Below are 17,162 nucleotides of genomic sequence, written 5' to 3'. Positions count from 1 at the left end.
TTTGCAATGGATTTAGATCAGTTATACAGTTGAGCAGACATAAAACAAACAAAATTTAACATTGATAATTGTCAAATAGGTGAAAACATTTTGGGACATAAATGTATAATGAATTAAATAGAATTAGCACACAGGAACTTGGAAAGGGACTGGGTGTAATTGTGGTGTGTCATTTACAATATCTAGACCAAGTGGAAAAGCAATTAAAAAGCTAATACATTGCTAGAATGTATACTCGGAGCATCAATTTTGCAATGTATTTAAACTATGCATGAATATTGTGTTCAGTTTTGACCACCATGCCACAAACAGCTCGTACTTCTATCAGAGCAGATACAGAAAAGAAGACGACTGATTTCAAGGGGTATGGTTAGGGAAAGACCAGAACAACTTAAACTTTACAATCTAAAAATAAGGCTTTTTAGAGGAAACTCATTGAGGGATATAAAATTTTTCATGATCTCGATGTGGTAAACCCAGATTAGTACCTCAACATAGCCGACAAAGAAAAGAAAAAAAAAGTTGTTTGTATCACACCTTATCACATTCTCATGACATCCATACGGCTTGGCAACCAGTGAATTATTTTGCAAATGCAGCAGCCAATTTGTACACTGCAAGATTCCACCAATGTCAAATGAGATAACTGACCAGTTATTCTGTTTTTGATCATGTTGGTTGAGGGGGAGGGTTGTTGACCAGGACATAAGGAGAAGTCCCTACTCTTCAAATAGTATTGAGATCTTTTACATTCACATTGCCGTCCCTTCATTGTCGCTGGGACAACTTTCTGACTCCGAGGCAAGAGTGCTACTACTGAACCAAGCAGCAACAGCAGGATGATGTGATAGAGGCCATAATTCATACAAAACCACCTCCATCCTTCACATAACACAGCACTAAATACAGTATAGTATTCTTGATTGGTCATGGAGTAACTGAAAACAATTAACATCTTCACTGAACAAGATAAAGAAAAAACTCCAATTGACAAAAATCTGAAATATATATAAAATGCTGAAAATATACAGCAAGTCAGTCAGCATCTGAGAAGAGAAAAGACAGATTGACGTTTCAGATAGAGACCCCCCTCATCAGAAATTCAAATGCGTTTGAAATCTATTGTTTTTTGGAAGTAAATGCGGATTATAAATAGTGGTATTGAAAAGAACACAAGTATTTAAAGCTTCTACATTGAGGGACATATTCAATAGAAAGGGTTACTTGCAGCCTTACGGCATTTTATCTGTTATTTTACTGACTTTAAAATAAGTAATAGAAAATATGAAAATATGTAGCGGGCAAATCAGTATCTGAAATGAGAAGAAAAGTTATTGTTTTTGGTGGAACTGAGTTCTGATGTGGGCTCATACCTGAAACAATAAACTCTTTCTTTTCAAAATTCTGATATATGCTGTATATTTCCAGCATTTTCTATTTTTATTTCAAATGTTCAGAATTTGTAGTTTTCTTTTCATGCTTTTATTAATTTAACTGGTTTTCTTTCTCCTTCCCCCTCTTTTGACAGTGCACAGAAAAATGCAGAAATTCATGGATACCAGGTAAAAATGGCATGAGTAGATATGACACAGAAATGGCTGTTATGCAAAGTAGTAGTAGTAATAATAGTCTGAAAATGGTAATAATTATCCTCTTGGGTATCTGTTTGTAGACTCCATATATGTGCAACATTCCCCCTGTACAGCAACACTGGCATTCCAGTAACGTTAGGTAAGCAGGTTCTATATCTTAAAGTTTACTAAGTAAATTTGTTGGATTTTAATTTTATCAATAGCTAACTCTATCCCAGGTCATTACTTGAATCAGTTACTTGGGGTGTGCAATATATCAGAATTATTTAAAATGAACTGAACTAATGGTTAAATATGCTGACATAGTTAAAGTTACCAGATTTTGGTCAATATGATAGATATTTTCCAAAGTGGTGGGTGTGGGCTAAAGCAAAGTTCTAATTGCATTTAAAACCTTATTGGATTGAATCAAATAATAATGCTTATTAAATTTTCAGTCCTTTCATGCAGCCCGGATTAAATATATTGCACACCAAAAAACAGCTGTAAAAATTAATTAAATGCTAGTTATAAAAAAACATTATCAGACCAAGCCTTTCCTTTTTGTTGAGTTAAACTGTCGAATCTGATTTGGTGATGGATTGCTTCCTTTATTGGTAATAAACTTATTTTACTTAAGGGTGTTTCTTTTTTGACAAAATCTGGTGTTTCTGTTGCTGGGAATCTTCTCTGCTGTTCTGCTATTCACAATCACGTGGTGGAGGGTGATTTCAATTTCTGTGGTCCTTTACTGGAAGTTGTTTGGTGGAGGGAAATATGTGGTAGAGTACCCTTCATTGAATTTTACAGCCATCCTTCCTAATGGTTCAATTAAGGTGTGTGTGTGTATGTGTTAGTGTCACCGGCATTCCTTGCTGAATCTGGGGAACTTGATATTTTAGCTGAAGACCCTTCTATGATATATCATTTTTAAACTCTTGAACATGGAGCTTACCACAGTGCTACAAAGCCATATTGAATAGATGGGGATGTGATATAGTTGTCTGGGAGCCTTTTAAAGAATTTATCAGGTATTAAAGAACAAAAATGCAGTGTGTTCAAAGGAAGCAGTGTGTGTGGAATTTATGGGAGTTCCAAGCCTTTGGGAAGGAATGTTCTTTGAGCTGAATTCTGCATGTCCCTGCATGCGCTGGAAACTTACTTGGCTCACTTTACAGAATTCTGTAATAACAACTTCATTCTGCAAATTGCTCAATGCATGACATTGTAATCTTGCACCGTGCCACTTTCCTTTGGTCTGATTTGGTAGTAATGGTAGAAGCTGGTAACTATATCACTAGTGCTTTTAAAACAATAGAAGTTACATTTTAACTGTCATTCCCATTGTATGTATTTCTTTCTATCTTCTATCTCTCTCTCTCTTTTCTCCCTCCACCCCCCACCGTGCATGCCATTTCCATTTGTTCAGTAACCATGACTTGCTATCCATGTATGTTGTGTAAAGTCTCATCTCCCTAACTGCTCGCTGTGCACATGGTATAGGCCACCACCCCATGATGACAGGCACAAATATTACAACCGGACACCATCAGCGGAAGGAAATGACAGAAACGCAAGATATGTTCAAGAGCAGAATATGAAGAACATGGGAGGCAGGAAGCATAGTGTTGACCAAGATAAACTCATGACTACACTTTGAAAAAAATGGCAAAATGCTCATCCCTTCCTTTGATTTGGAACCCCCTTCCATTCAAGTTGCAATCCAGAATTGTCTGTGAAGAAAAAAAAAATCAAATGGGAAAAGAACCTGAGAAACCACATTTTTTAAACTTGATGTACAATTTTCTTTAGACATCTCTACATGCTTTGAAGATGCCAATCACTTCGGTGTGCTACATCGCAAGTTTTCAGTATTTCTATGAAACATTTACAAGACCAAATTAGGTATCCTGGATTTTGTTTGATACACAATGCATCATACAGGACTAACACATTATTTTTTGCTATGTAGTAATGGAAGATCTACCATTAAGAAAAGAAGTTTGAGCAGGAAAAGTAATTGCCAAAGTTGAGACATTCTTGAAGTGGTGAGAGCTTACAGTTTGTGTAAAATCTGATCATGGTGCAGGGAGGGGCAGTGGGTTCAAGTCAGACTACAAAATAATGACTAGAGTATCCAGATGTACTTTTGCCAAGTGCTCTGGCTTGTTTCTTACAATTTTATTTGAAGGTGAGGTCTTATGCACATTGGGAGCTCAGTATCTGTTGCTCTGTCACTGCTCTGTAAATAGATGGATCAGTTGTGGTAAAATGGTATAATCTCTGTCTTGCTGCAAAGTTTTTATTACTAGCAGTGTGCCAGTTTAGCCTGATTAATGCTGAATTAGGGCTCATTAATCAAAATGTCTTTGGAAAGTTTTTTTTAAATATTTTCTCCCATTTTACACTCCATTCTTCTGAGGCCTTACTGTGTCACTTACCATACTCCTGTCAGGAAGTCAGACAGGAGGAACCTGCTCCCCACTCTCTACCAGTACTGCTTTGCAACCAGCTGGTGGTAGATATTTAAGAGAGATCCAGAGTGACTTATAATATTTTAAAAATATATTTTCAGAGGCCCCAATGGCTCCAAGAGCAAAATGCAGGTGAAAGGTGGTGTTAAGCCATACAGACCAGGAAAGTCCCAAATTCAGTTCTGTGCTGAGTAAGCTGATCTTAGCGGAAGGAGTTGGGGGCACTATAATTGGCCTCAGTGTCCCCATCCTGGCGATTCCCATTGATGCTTATTATACAGTGACCCTCCCTGAAAGTACGTGTGTGAGGACTGAATAAGGCTCAACTGTGATGCATCCTCCCATTGTCAAATAGCCTGCCGATACTTGCTGTACTGGCTGACACGTGAAGAATAGCCACTTAGTTAGGCAATTGCCCAGCTTGTTGGCTTCTATGAAACTATCCTGGCATGAGCCATCACCTCAGGAAGAGAAAGTAGAAAAGGGAAGAACACTGGGTGGAGAGAGAAGGAAAAAAATCCTTAATTCATGTAAGGACGCACATAGCCTCTACTGTATTTCTGTTGGAACAGTGAAGATTGGGAGCTGACTATATGGAGAATTAAGTGTGGGAACCTGTATGCTAGTACTCTATCGCACAGTGTTTTAGAGTTCCAGTATGCTGTGCTGCTTTAATTAAAATTTATTTTAACAAAAACAGAAGTTGAGAGCTAAAAGTCATGACCTCAGGCCAGCTGGCATGAGTGTGATCTAGTACTAAACGTGTGCTTGATCCAAATATTCTTTTGGTTCTTTTCTAGAAGAAACCAGCACTGAAATATATTATTAGCCTTTGGAACTCATTCATTATGACGTGAACCTGTTGCTGAATGCACATTTGACCAAAAGGTTTTTCTTGGTGGCTTAAAATATCCTGTTTATTTTGTTACGATCATCAGTAGAGTTTTCAACTGCAGGAATCAGTTGGCACTTGCCTCTGCTGTAGGACATAGTTAAACTATGCTATCAGGTGCCTTTATACTTGTTGAAGCTAATGGAAATTACTCGAAAAACAAAATTAGGTAATCTGTTTCGCTTAAGAGCGTGATAGCTACTTTCATGTGATTTTAGTGTAAAGGGCAAAAAAATGTCCTTTCCTTTTCATAAGGAAGCATTTTGCAAGCTTTTTAATTTGTGTATGTAGGAGCTTATACAGCATTAAAGGGAAACTCAAGACAAACTACTCCAAATGCATGTTACTAAAACTCGTCTGTAATCTGTCATCTTGAGTATAAAGGAATTTTTCAAAAGCTTTAAATAAAGTTTTCTTCCCTTCCATCCCTACAAGCAGTCCTGTGCTACATGACTCGTCAGCAATTTAAATGAACAACATTCCTTAGCTGTCACTTCATAATTGTCAAGTCTTTAGTTATTAATCCTGGTGTTTTGAATTGGGAAAGTGTGATGAAACAATTTTTGTGATATTCTGAGAACGTGTTTGCTTTTTACATGCTGCAGATTGACTATAAAAAAGAAATGGTTTAAAAAAAACTACAATGTCTTGTAAAGTAAATTTGCTGTTTTTAAAAAAAAAGTGTTTTATAATGACCAAATCCCCAATTTGCTAATTTTTGAAGATGAAGTAAATTTTTCCCCCTCCCCCTGAAGGTTAAGTTAACGAAATCCAATAGCAGCACATATTGTGCGGATCCAGCAGAAGTTGTGGCTCAGTGTAATGAATGTGTGTTTTGTTCGTCTCCCTTCTATTTTTGTATTAGGTTATGAAGTATAATTCTAACGTTCACCTGAGCTCATGGCCATTTAGTCAGCTGGGGTGACATTGACACTTATGTAATTGCCTGTTACTCTTCCCCTCCCCAACAAAGTCATAATTACCTGTCAACACACAGGTGTGCAGTCTCTGAGTCCTCCTCATTCTCTCTTAAGACTTGTACAGACTGGAGAGGAAGTGAACCTAGCCATTTGTTTATTGTTCAGTTTAACTCCTGTCTAGAACATTCTTTTCGTCTTCAAATCATCTCCCAGTGGGTAATTTTATCAATGATGTGGAGATGCCAGTGATTGACTGGGGTGGACAAATGTAAGGAATCTTACAACACCAGGTTGGCCTATAACCTGGTGTTGTAAGATTCCTTACATTAATTTTATCAAAGTAACAGTACTGTGATGCTCATATCCATACATACTATCTTATTCTACATTCAGCTAAACTTTATTGTATGTGCTGAGTGGAAGTAACTAAGAAATTGCACTAAACATTGACTTCTGGGCTTTTTGATGTGTCTGCTGGTGTGTGGATGACGGTGAGTCATTGATCAGTGTTAAACTGCTGTATAGGTTCTTGATTACTGTATGAAATGTTCAAGGGTTTGTTTTTATTTTTTTTTAAATAGGAACTTCAGATAATTGTGAACCTAGACAACAGACAGCAAGAAAATGTATATGCATGTCCAGCAATTAAAATACATTATAAATTACATGTTATGATAAAGTTCCTGTGTTGAGGTGCATTTTCAGATTTGAAGATCTGAACGTGATCAAAGCAGTCCGGGAATTTCAGCAGACGTTGATCTGAAACTCCAGACAATTCATTTCACATGTACATTACTAAAGCTCACAGCAATATGTCATTTTGAGTATAAATAAGTCCTCCAGAGCATCATTCTTCATTTTCATTCCCACAAGCAGTTCAATTCTATGCTGCATACAGGCCATTTTGTAAGCAGTTAACATGCAGTTTCTTTCCTAATAGCTGATGTAGGTTAAAACATTTACATAGAATTACATTGAATGTACAGCACAAAAACAGGCCATTCGACCCAACTGTCCATGCTGGTGTTTATGCTCCACGTGAGCCTCCTCCCACTCCTCGGTTTACTCCTCTGTTCCTTCATGAATTTCTCTGTCCCCTAAATACACCCAAAAATATTTGACAAAACAACTTATTTTGCTTTTCCCTCTTAACCCCCACATACTAAAAATAGCAGCTCAGCTCATTTAAATCAGGATTATAAAATATGCTGGGAATTGCACATTTTAAAACTGTCCAGTTTTATTATAATTTAATCTCTTTGCAGTGTAAGATTCAACTGGAGCAGGTTTCTGGGAGTATTTTTCTCTATGATGTGCTTTTGAATTTGCTCCCCGGCCGCCAAATGTGTGTACATATTGCTCCCCCTGATCTATACAAACAGGAGTCCAAGAAAACTGCTGGCTATCTGAAATCAGTCTCTTCCCTATAGTGAGAGTAGACTGATTTCCAAGTGCAGGGACATTGGTGTCTCCAAGAAGCGTTTTGACAACCTGTCATTGTTGGAACAGAAGAAATGGAATCATAGAAAGGTTACAGCACAGGAGGTGGCCATTCGTCCCATCGAGTCCGCGCCAGCTCTATGCACGAGCAATCCAGCTAGTCCCACTCCCCCGCCCAATCCCCGTAGCCCTGCACATTTTTTCATTTCAAGTACTTATCCAGTTCCCTTCTGAAGGTCATGATTGAATCTGCCTCTACCACTCACTCAAGCAGGGCATTCCAGATCCCAACCACTCGCTGTGTAAAAAAGTTTTTCCTCATGTCACCTTTGGTTCTTTTGCCAATCACCTTAAATATATGCCCTCTGGTTCTTGACCCTTCCGCCAATGGGAACAGTTTCTCTCTATCTACTCTGTCTAGACCTTTCATGATTTTTGAATATCTCAATCAAATCTCCCCTCAACCTTCTCTTTTCCAAGGAGAATATTTAAGTCCCTTATCCCTGGAATCATTCTAGTAAATCTCCGCTGCACCTTCTCTAAGGCCTTCACGTCCTTCCTAAAGTATGGTGCCCAGAATCAGACACAGCACTCCAGTTGTGGTCGAACCAGTGTTTTATAAAGGTTCATCATGACGTCCTTGCTTTTGTACTCTATGCCTCTATTCATAAAACCCAGGACCCCGTATGCTTTTTTAACCGCTTTCTCAACCTGCTCTGTTACCTTCAACAATTTGTGCACATATACCCCCAGATCCCTCTGTTCCTGTACCCCTTTTAGAGTTGTGCCCTCTAGTTTATATTGCCTTTCCTCATTTTCCTACCGAAATGCATCACCTTGCATTTTTCCGCATTAAACTTCATCTGACACGTGTCCGCCCGTACCACCAGCCTGTCTATATCCTCTTGAAGTCTATTACTATCCTCCTCACTGTTCACTACCCTCCAAGTTTTGTGTCATCTGCAAATTTTGAAATTGTGCCCTATACTCCCAAGTCCAAGTCATTAATAAGGGCATTGAAGGTAGAAGTGAGGGAAAGGAATGATTAGAGGTACGGGGAAATGTCAATATCATACTCATTCTGAAATACTTAAACCAGAGTTCAAGCATTATCTCCTATGCCACTTAGGCATAGAAAACTACAGCACCGAAGTGACACTGTAAGAGGAGGCTCCATTTAAAACTTGGGATTTAAATAAATAGGAAAAATTAAGAATAAAAATGTGTCCACTCATTCATTAAGGTAACAGTGTTTGGGCATGTGAAACTTGTCCACTGGATGCATGCTCAACATTAATATTGAGCCATACATAATGCAAGAGGTGCAATGACGGTTATTGGAATTTGGAGATGACGAGTTATCTTTTTAAGGATAATTTTTTTCTCTATATATCAGAAAAGTTTGAAAGTGATTGTTCCTGAAAAGGTACCCAATACACATATAACACAACAGCTGCTGCTACTCCCACCACTATTACAGTATTATTTTACACAGATCTTAAACTTTGCTCTTTAAACTCTCAGAATTTGGCAATGAGGACTGGCCAGGATCCCAGTCCATGAAGCTACTTGCTGTCAATCCTCATTGTCAATGCTAGTGGACCAGTTTCCTGCAAGTAAGGAAGACCAGAAATTCCATCGATTCCTTTTGGGAGGGGGAGGAATTGGGGAGAATACATTAAAATTCCGAGCACCACCCCCTATCGGATGGGATTTTTTTCACAATAACTAGGTGAAGATGAACATTTTATATTGAAAGTACTATTTTCCCTCACTTTCTTGGTTCTTCCATTTTCAGTATTTGAAGTGCAATGGACAATTTATTTTGCTGGTTTTGAACATGCACAAATAAGGCTAGAGTTACCGAAGAATACCACCCAATTTTTGGGCAACTGTGAGTAGGGTCCATTATGATGGATCTCTGCCATTTTAGTATCCATGATTGGCCATAATTTCTGGCAGGTAATGGAGGTGCCCACCTTATGATTACTACCTCACTTGTGCTCAGGACCAATCATGCCCATTCAGAAAGGGTATTCAGTGTTGCTAGTCTGTAAAGAAAAGGCAGAAGTTGGATTTTAGGGGCTAGCATGTACTTTAAAAGGATTTACAGGAAGCTTTCTCAGCTGATTTGGATTTTCTTAAAATGCTTTTATTTCACTGCTGGCAACTGCTTCATGACCTACTGTTGTCCTTTGCTCTGGTGCTCACATTTCTCCTACCCAATTCTAAAGAAGGCACAATGAATTTCTCTTTGGCGATGCCCCTTTGTTTTTGGAGGAAGAGGAGGAGCAATGAAAGGAGGCTGGATTGGTCGGGCAGCATAAAGATGCATGACACCAAACTGTCCATACCTCCACTCCACAAGTGGAGGTGCCCCTACCTCCAGTTAACCAGGAATAATGCTTACAAAGGTTGCACTTCACAATGGAAGCCAGCAATGATTTATGCTACATGCTTCAACCCAACCTACAGCCCCTCCTCTACTACAGGCATTGCCTACTAGTGGCTGTAAAAATCATAATTGCAGTGAACTTGTATGCAGTGGGACCATTCCAAGCTGATACAGGGGACATCAATAACATTAGCCAATCAACTGTGCACATATGCACAAAGCGAATCAGAGATTTGTCATTTGCTAGCGCAAGTCAGTTTACTCAATGGAAAACCGAAGGCGGCAGGACAGGGCACTGCAATTTTAGAGTGGCAGGATTCCTCAAGGTCCAGTTTGCATCCCTGTGAGTATATGCGCTCCCGTGATCAATCCCATTAAGTATATCAACACGAAAGAATTCCAATCTTGAATTGTCCAGCTTGTTTGCGACCAGCAGCACTTCATCATGCAAGTGAATGCTCACTTTCCTGGCAGCTCATATGATGCCATCATTTTAAGGCAATCCACCATGTAAGCATTCTTTGGCCTAGGAGGCCAAGACTCTGTGACTCACGGAAGATCAAAATTACGCTCTGCACCCATGGCTGATGACACCTGTGTGTTTTCCCAGGACATCAGTGAATACTGCTACAATGAGGTCAGTTCTTCCTCTAGAGTCATCGTAGGGTACACAGTTTGAATATTGAAACGGTGCTCGAAGTAGTCTGAAGTATTACTAAGGTTGCAAAGATTGTGATGGTGTGTTGCCTGCAGCACATCTTTGCCTTGCAACTAGGCCAGATCATAGAGGCTCCAGAGGAGGAAGGCACCCAAACATAGCAGGGGCAGTCAAGAGGATATGAAGGAGAGACATCCATGCCAGTCTCAGGAAAGACCTTGTCTTGACTGCCACATCTGGCCAGTGCATTAACAGTCCTGTCCAAATCTTACCCTTCCCATCTCAACGATTCCATTATCTACAGTCACTTCTCTGTGTGCATCTAACAGAGCTCCCATTCATTCTATCTTATTACAGTCACTTCCAAAATTTACCAAATACAATGGCTGTGCGGAACAACTTAGGTACTACCAGAATTTTATTTACAACTGGTACTATGCGTGCGTGCATGCCTATTTATTTTTACCAGCATGATTGCCTTTGGTGCCAGTGTGCGATGTTTGAACCCGTAACCTTGATCTAGTGCCCCTCCTAGGTGCTAGCTGAGTGACTGGAGCCTATGAAATAGCTGGCTGCTGTCTTAATAGCTGGATAGGGTGCCAATCAAGCACGCTGCTTTGTCCTGGATGGTGTCGAGCTTCTTGAGTGTTGTTGGTGCTGCACTCATCCAGGCAAGTGGAGAGTATTCCATCACACTCCTGCCTTGTGCCTTGTTGATGTTGAAAAGGCTTTGGGGAGTCAGGAGGTGAGTCACTTGCCGCAGAATACCCAGCCTCTGACCAGTTCTTGTAGCCACACTATTTATGTGGCTAGTCCAGTTAAGTTTCTGGTCAATGGTAACCCCCAGGATGTTGATGGTGGGGGATTTGGCAATGGTAATGCCATTGAATGTCAAGGGGAGGTGGATAGGCTCTCTCTTTGTTGGAGATGGTCATTGCCTGGCACTTGTCTGGCACGAATGTTACTTGCCACTTATCAGCCCAAGCTGGATGTTGTCCAGGTCTTGCTGCATGCGAGCACGGACTGCTTCGTTATCTGAGGGGTTGTGAATGGAACTGAACACTGTGCAATCATCAACGAACATTCCCATTTCTGAATTTATGATGGAGGGAAGGTGATTGATGAAGCAGCTGAAGATGGTTGGGCCTAGGACACTGCCCTGAGGAACTCCTGCAGCAATGTCCTGGGGCTGAGATGATTGGCCTCCAACAACCACTACCATCTTCCTTTGTGCTAGGTATGACTCCAGCCACTGGAGATTTTCCCCCCTGATTCCCATTGACTTCAATTGTACTAGGGCTCCTTGGTGCCACACTTGGTCAAATGCTGCCTTGATGTCAAGGGCAGTCACTCTCACCTCACCTCTGGAATTCAGCTCTTTTGTCCATGTTTGGACCAAGGCTATAATGAGGTCTGGAGCTGAGTGGTTCTGGCAGAACCCAAACTAAGCATTGGTGAGCAGGTTATTGGTGAGTAAATGCTGCTTGATAGCACTGTCGACGACACCTTCCATCACTTTACTGATGATTGAGAGCAGGCTGATGGAGCGGTAATTGACCGAATTGGATTTGTCCTGCTTTTTGTGGATAGGATATAATGGGCAATTTTCCACATTGTCGGGTAGATGCCAGTGTTGTAGCTGTACTGGAACAGTTTGGCTAGAGGAGCGGCTAGTTCTGGATCACAAGTCTTCAGCACTACAGCCGTTTGTTGTCAGGGCCCATGGCCTTTGCTGTATCCAGTGCACTCAGCCGTTTCTTGATATCACATTGGGTGAATCGAATTGGCTGAAGACTGGCTTCTGTGATGGTGGGGATATCAGGAGGAGGCCGAGATGGATCATCCACTCAGCACTTCTGGCTGAAGATGGTTGCAAACGCTTCAGCCTCGTCTTTTGCACTCACGTGCTGGACTCTGCCATCGTTGAGGATGGGGATGTTTGCAGAGCCACCTCCTCCCGTTTGCTGTTTAATTGTCTACCACCATTCACGACTGGATGTGGCAGGACTGCAGAGCTTTGATCTGATCCGTTATTTATGCACAAATGCACAGCTACTTCAGGCGAGGGGCAAATATGCGGTTAAACGCAGAAATCCAAAATTTGCTGTTTGAGAAGCGCCGTTAGCTTTGCGAAACAGCATCTCAACGTCTGCTTCACCATTGAAATGCATCAAACGGCGTCAAGTTGCTGTATTTGCGCTGTAGATATGAACTAAACTCGGCACAGAAAGTTAAGTCTTATCCATCTCAAGTCTAAGTACCCTTTCAACGATGTGATAAGTGTTAATTACTGCCAATTAACCTCTGGCACTGAAAATTAACTATTACAAGTGTGGATTCTCATTCCTTCAGGTTTTATATGTTGAAGATTTTAAAAATGTGAAATTTAAAATTAATTTTTTTAACTCTTTTTCTCTCAATCCAATCTTTCCCTCTCTATCTGATTTGACATTGAATTCACCCACTCTAATTTACACTTCCTTCTCGGTCCTTGTGCTGTTAATTTCCCAATTCTTCAATCTGATTGGTTAAGGAGATACGCAGTTGCTTGTCCTGTTCACTCAGGTCCCAGATCCTGTTTTCCCTCACTGTGACATTAACAGCTCGTACTTTCACTAACTTGCCACGCAAAAAATTTAAAAACCTAAACATGCAAAGGCAAGTCTAACTAATAGCAGACACCGTTAGACGCCCTGCTACAGCAAGTTATGGCCCAATATCTCCTGATCTTCTGGACAATAATGTCGTCCATCTCATATTCTACCCAGCTCTTCCCACCCACCAGTGACGTAAACGCGCACTCTTGTGCCCATGAGTGAATGTCTCTGTGCTATGTTTTAGCATCTTCTATTCAAAGGTGAGATTAAAAGAAGTTCAGGGTTACCAGCTTTCAATATTCAGATCCTTGGAATTGTACAAGATTTTGCTTATCATATTACTGCAGTGATGTAAGGTGCCTTTCCTTCCTTATCCTGCAGTCTGCACAATTAATGAGCCAAATCCACTTAACAAGTGCCTGTGATTGTGTTAATAGTTTGTGCTTATAATATGAGGAGCTTGTGTGTATTCGCAGGAAGTGATGCCGAAGATTTTCTCCAGTGAGATATGCCTCTCTCCATAATCCAGCTCATTTTGCTTTCAAAAATTTAGTGTTATGCTTTTTAGGTTTTTTTTTATTCGTTCACGGGATGTGGGCGTCGCTGGCGAGGCCAGCATTTATTGCCCATCCCTAATTGCCCTCGAGAAGGTGGTGGTGAGCCGCCTTCTTGAACCGCTGCAGTCCGTGTGGTGACGGTTCTCCCACAGTGCTGTTAGGAAGGGAGTTCCAGGATTTTCACCCAGCGACAATGAAGGACCGGCAATATATTTCCAAGTCAGGATGGTGTGTGACTTGAAGGGGAACGTGCAGGTGGTGTTGTTCCCATGCGCCTGCTGCTCTTGTCCTTCTAGGTGGTAGAGGTCGCGGGTTTGGGAGGTGCTGTCGAAGAAGCCTTGGCGAGTTGCTGCAGTGCATCCTGTGGATGGTGCACACTGCAGCCACAGTGCGCCGGTGGTGAAGGGAGTGAATGTTTAGGGTGGTGGATGGGGTGCCAATCAAGCGGGCTGCTTTATCTTGGATGGTGTTGAGCTTCTTGAGTGTTGTTGGAGCTGCACTCATCCAGGCAAGTGGAGAGTATTCCATCACACTCCTGACTTGTGCCTTGTGGATGGTGGAAAGGCTTTGGGGAGTCAGGAGGTGAGTCACTCGCCGCAGTTAATGGGGAAAAAAGAATTTGAGTTAATGGGTAACCACCCAGCTTCTTTGTTAGCGATGAGCACTATAAAAGATGCAAATAAACTTCCAACTGAGGTTGAACACAAAATAGGAACTAAACTAGAAGATTATCAGTATAATAACCTAGTAAACAATCAACATGGATTCGGAAAGGAAGTCCTGTCTGACCAACTTCCTCGATTCCAATGACATAGTCTACCTAGATTTCCAAAAGATATTTGCCAAAAGTGCCACATAAAAGGCTATTAGTTAAACACATCCATGGGTATTAAGAGTATAACTTGGGAATGGATAAGAAGTTAGCTGGAGAGAAGAAAACAACGAGCATTCCGTAGATGGGTTACATTGGCACTGGGGGAAGTACTGAGTGGTGTGTCCTCGGGCTCGGTAATGAGACCACTTATATCTTCTTTGCGTAAACCTCAATTCAAATTGGTCAAATCCACATAACAAGTGCCTGTGATTGTGTTAATAGTTTGTGCTTACAATATGAGGAGCTTGTGTGTATTTGCAGGAATTGATGCCGAAGATTTTCTCCAGTGAGATATACCTCACTGATAAACCTCATTGGTCAAATTTGCAGATGATACCAAACCAAGAGGGGTAATGGAATCAAAGGGGGAAGCTGAGAAATTACAGAACGAGTTGGCCAAAGTATGTAAGTGGGCAGAACAATGGCAGATGGAACTTAATTCTGGCAAATGTAAAGTACTGCACGTAGTAAGGAAAAATAGGTGGCCGATGTACTTCGTGAATGATGATGAAATAACTAAGCATAAAGTTGAAAGAGTTCTAGGAATCCAGTAGGCTCAACATGTCCAACCAATGCAGAGTGGCAGTCAACAAAGCTAATACAATGTTGAACGACATAGCCAAAGCAGTAGAATATAAGTGAGAGGAGATTATGATCATAGGAACGGGAGTTGGCCATTTAGCCCCTTGAGTCTATTCCACCATTCAATGAGATCATGGCTGATCTTTATCCTAACTCTATCCACCTGCCATGGCTCCATATCCCTTAATACCCTTAGCTAGCAAAAGTCTATAAATCTCAAATTATTAATTGAGCCTAGCATCTACTGCTTTTTGTGGGACAGTGTTCAACTTTTCTATTGTCCTTTCCTGACTTCTCTCCTGAATGGCCTGGCTCCGATTTTAAGGTTGCGTCCCCTTGTCCTAGACTCCGCCCGCCCCCCCACTAGTGGAAAAAGTTTCTCTTAAAAAAAACCTCAATCAAATTACCCCTTAACTTTCTATATTCCAGGGAATACAAGCCTAGTTTATATAATCTCTCCTCATAATCTAACTCTTGGAGCCCTGGTAACATTCTGGTGAATCTGCTCCGCACTCCTCCCAAGTCCAATATATCCTTTTTAAGGTGCGGTTCCCAGAACTATACACAGTACTCCAGATGTGTTCTAACCAGGGCTTTGTATAGCTGTAGCAAAACTTCCTCCCCTTTATATTCTAGTCCTCTAGTTAAGACTAACATTCCATTAGCCTTTTTGATTATTTTTTGTAGCTGACTACTACGTTTTAGTAATCTGTGTACATTTAACTCACTTTGGACTCCACTGTTCCTAGCTATTCACCATTTAAAAAAAATACTTAGATCTATCCTTTATTGGTCCAAAATGGATGATCTCAGACTTACCTGCTTTGAAATCCATCTGCTACAGTTTTGCCCACTCTCTTTATCAATGTCTCTTTGTAATTTTATGCTTCTGTCTACAGTACTCACTGTGCCACCAATCTTCGTGTCATTGGCAAACTTGGATATATAGCTCTCTATTATGTCATCTAAATCATTAATAAATACAGTGAATAGTTGAGGCGTCAGGACAGACCCTTGTGCGACACCACTAGTCGAGTACATACCCATTATCCCTTCTCTCTGTCTTCTACTGCTTAACCAGTCTCCTAACCAGGTCAATAATCTTCAATTCCATGAGCTTTAATTTTAGCTAACAGTCTCTTCTGTGGACCCTTATCGAATGCCTTCTGGAAGTCCATATAAGCTACACCCATAGACATTTCCCTGTCTACTACTTCAGTTACTTCCTCAAAAAATTCAGTTACGCTCGTTAGACATGACCTACCCTTTACAAATGCATGATGGCTCTCTCTAATCAACTCAAATTTCTCTACGTGCACAGTCAATCTTTCCTTAATTATAGATTCCAATAACTTTCCCACAACAGGTATTAGACTAACAGGTCTACAATTTCTTGGTTTCTCTCTCTCCCCTTTCTTAAATAATGGAGTTACATTTGCAATTTTCCAATTTAAAGGGACAATTCCTGAATCAAGAGCTTTGGAATATTATGGCTGAAGCATCTGCAATTTCCTCATCTTCCTTTAAAACCCTGGGGTGGAAACCAGGTCCTGGAGAGTTGTCAGTCTTTACTGCCATTAATTTTTCTAATACTGTTTTCTTGCTTATATTAATGTTAGTGAGTTCCAGCCCTGGATCATTATTAGAGTGTTCTGGTCAGACCGCACCTTGAATACTTGAATAACCTTTTCTGGTTACCGAGGCACAAGGCAGACATTCAGGCACTGGAGGCAGCCTCGAGTGAATCCATAGCGTCAAAGCCCTGAGTTTTGAGGAAAGGCTGGAGAAACTTGGGCTTTTCAGCCTGGAAAGGAATCATCACAGAGGTGATCTTATAGAGGTACATAAGATTGTTAAGGAAATGGAAAATGTAGATCCAGAATATTACTTTAAATTCAATTGAGTCAGTAGGTCAAGGGGGCTACTAGTAAAACTACAGGTTCAAACTAGTAAAAGGTAAATTTAGGATTTATATCAGGAAGTTCTTCAGAGTTTTGAGCACTTGGAGTGAACATCCAGGTCGAGGAGTGGAGGCAACAACCCTGGAATCATTTAACAACAATTCAATGCTGCAACGGGATGACTTTGTGTCTTTCTGGATGGATGAAAGGAAGATGGGCCGAATGGCCTTCCTCATCCATAATTATCTTGTGAATGTCAATGATCCGACTTGTATTTTGTGAATCTATTGCCCTTTCCATA

At 40.7% G+C, this 17,162-nt stretch overlaps 1 protein-coding gene across 1 annotated transcript in view; it reads left to right on the top strand.

The window, feature by feature from the left end:
• Positions 1 to 17,162, top strand: part of LOC137341713 (band 4.1-like protein 4B) — a 282,961-nt gene that overhangs the window by 144,295 nt on the left and 121,504 nt on the right. The window contains exons 14-15 of the mRNA XM_068005123.1: positions 1,529 to 1,562; positions 1,673 to 1,731. Coding sequence (XP_067861224.1) covers positions 1,529 to 1,562; positions 1,673 to 1,731 — 93 coding nt within the window. The remainder of the gene's footprint in view (positions 1 to 1,528; positions 1,563 to 1,672; positions 1,732 to 17,162) is intronic.

This window comes from Heptranchias perlo, chromosome 2 (assembly GCF_035084215.1).
Source record: "Heptranchias perlo isolate sHepPer1 chromosome 2, sHepPer1.hap1, whole genome shotgun sequence".
NCBI classification, from domain to species: Eukaryota; Metazoa; Chordata; class Chondrichthyes; order Hexanchiformes; family Hexanchidae; genus Heptranchias; species Heptranchias perlo.
The sequence above is the reverse complement of the archived record's forward strand: the minus strand, read 5'-3'. Positions and strand labels throughout refer to the sequence as shown.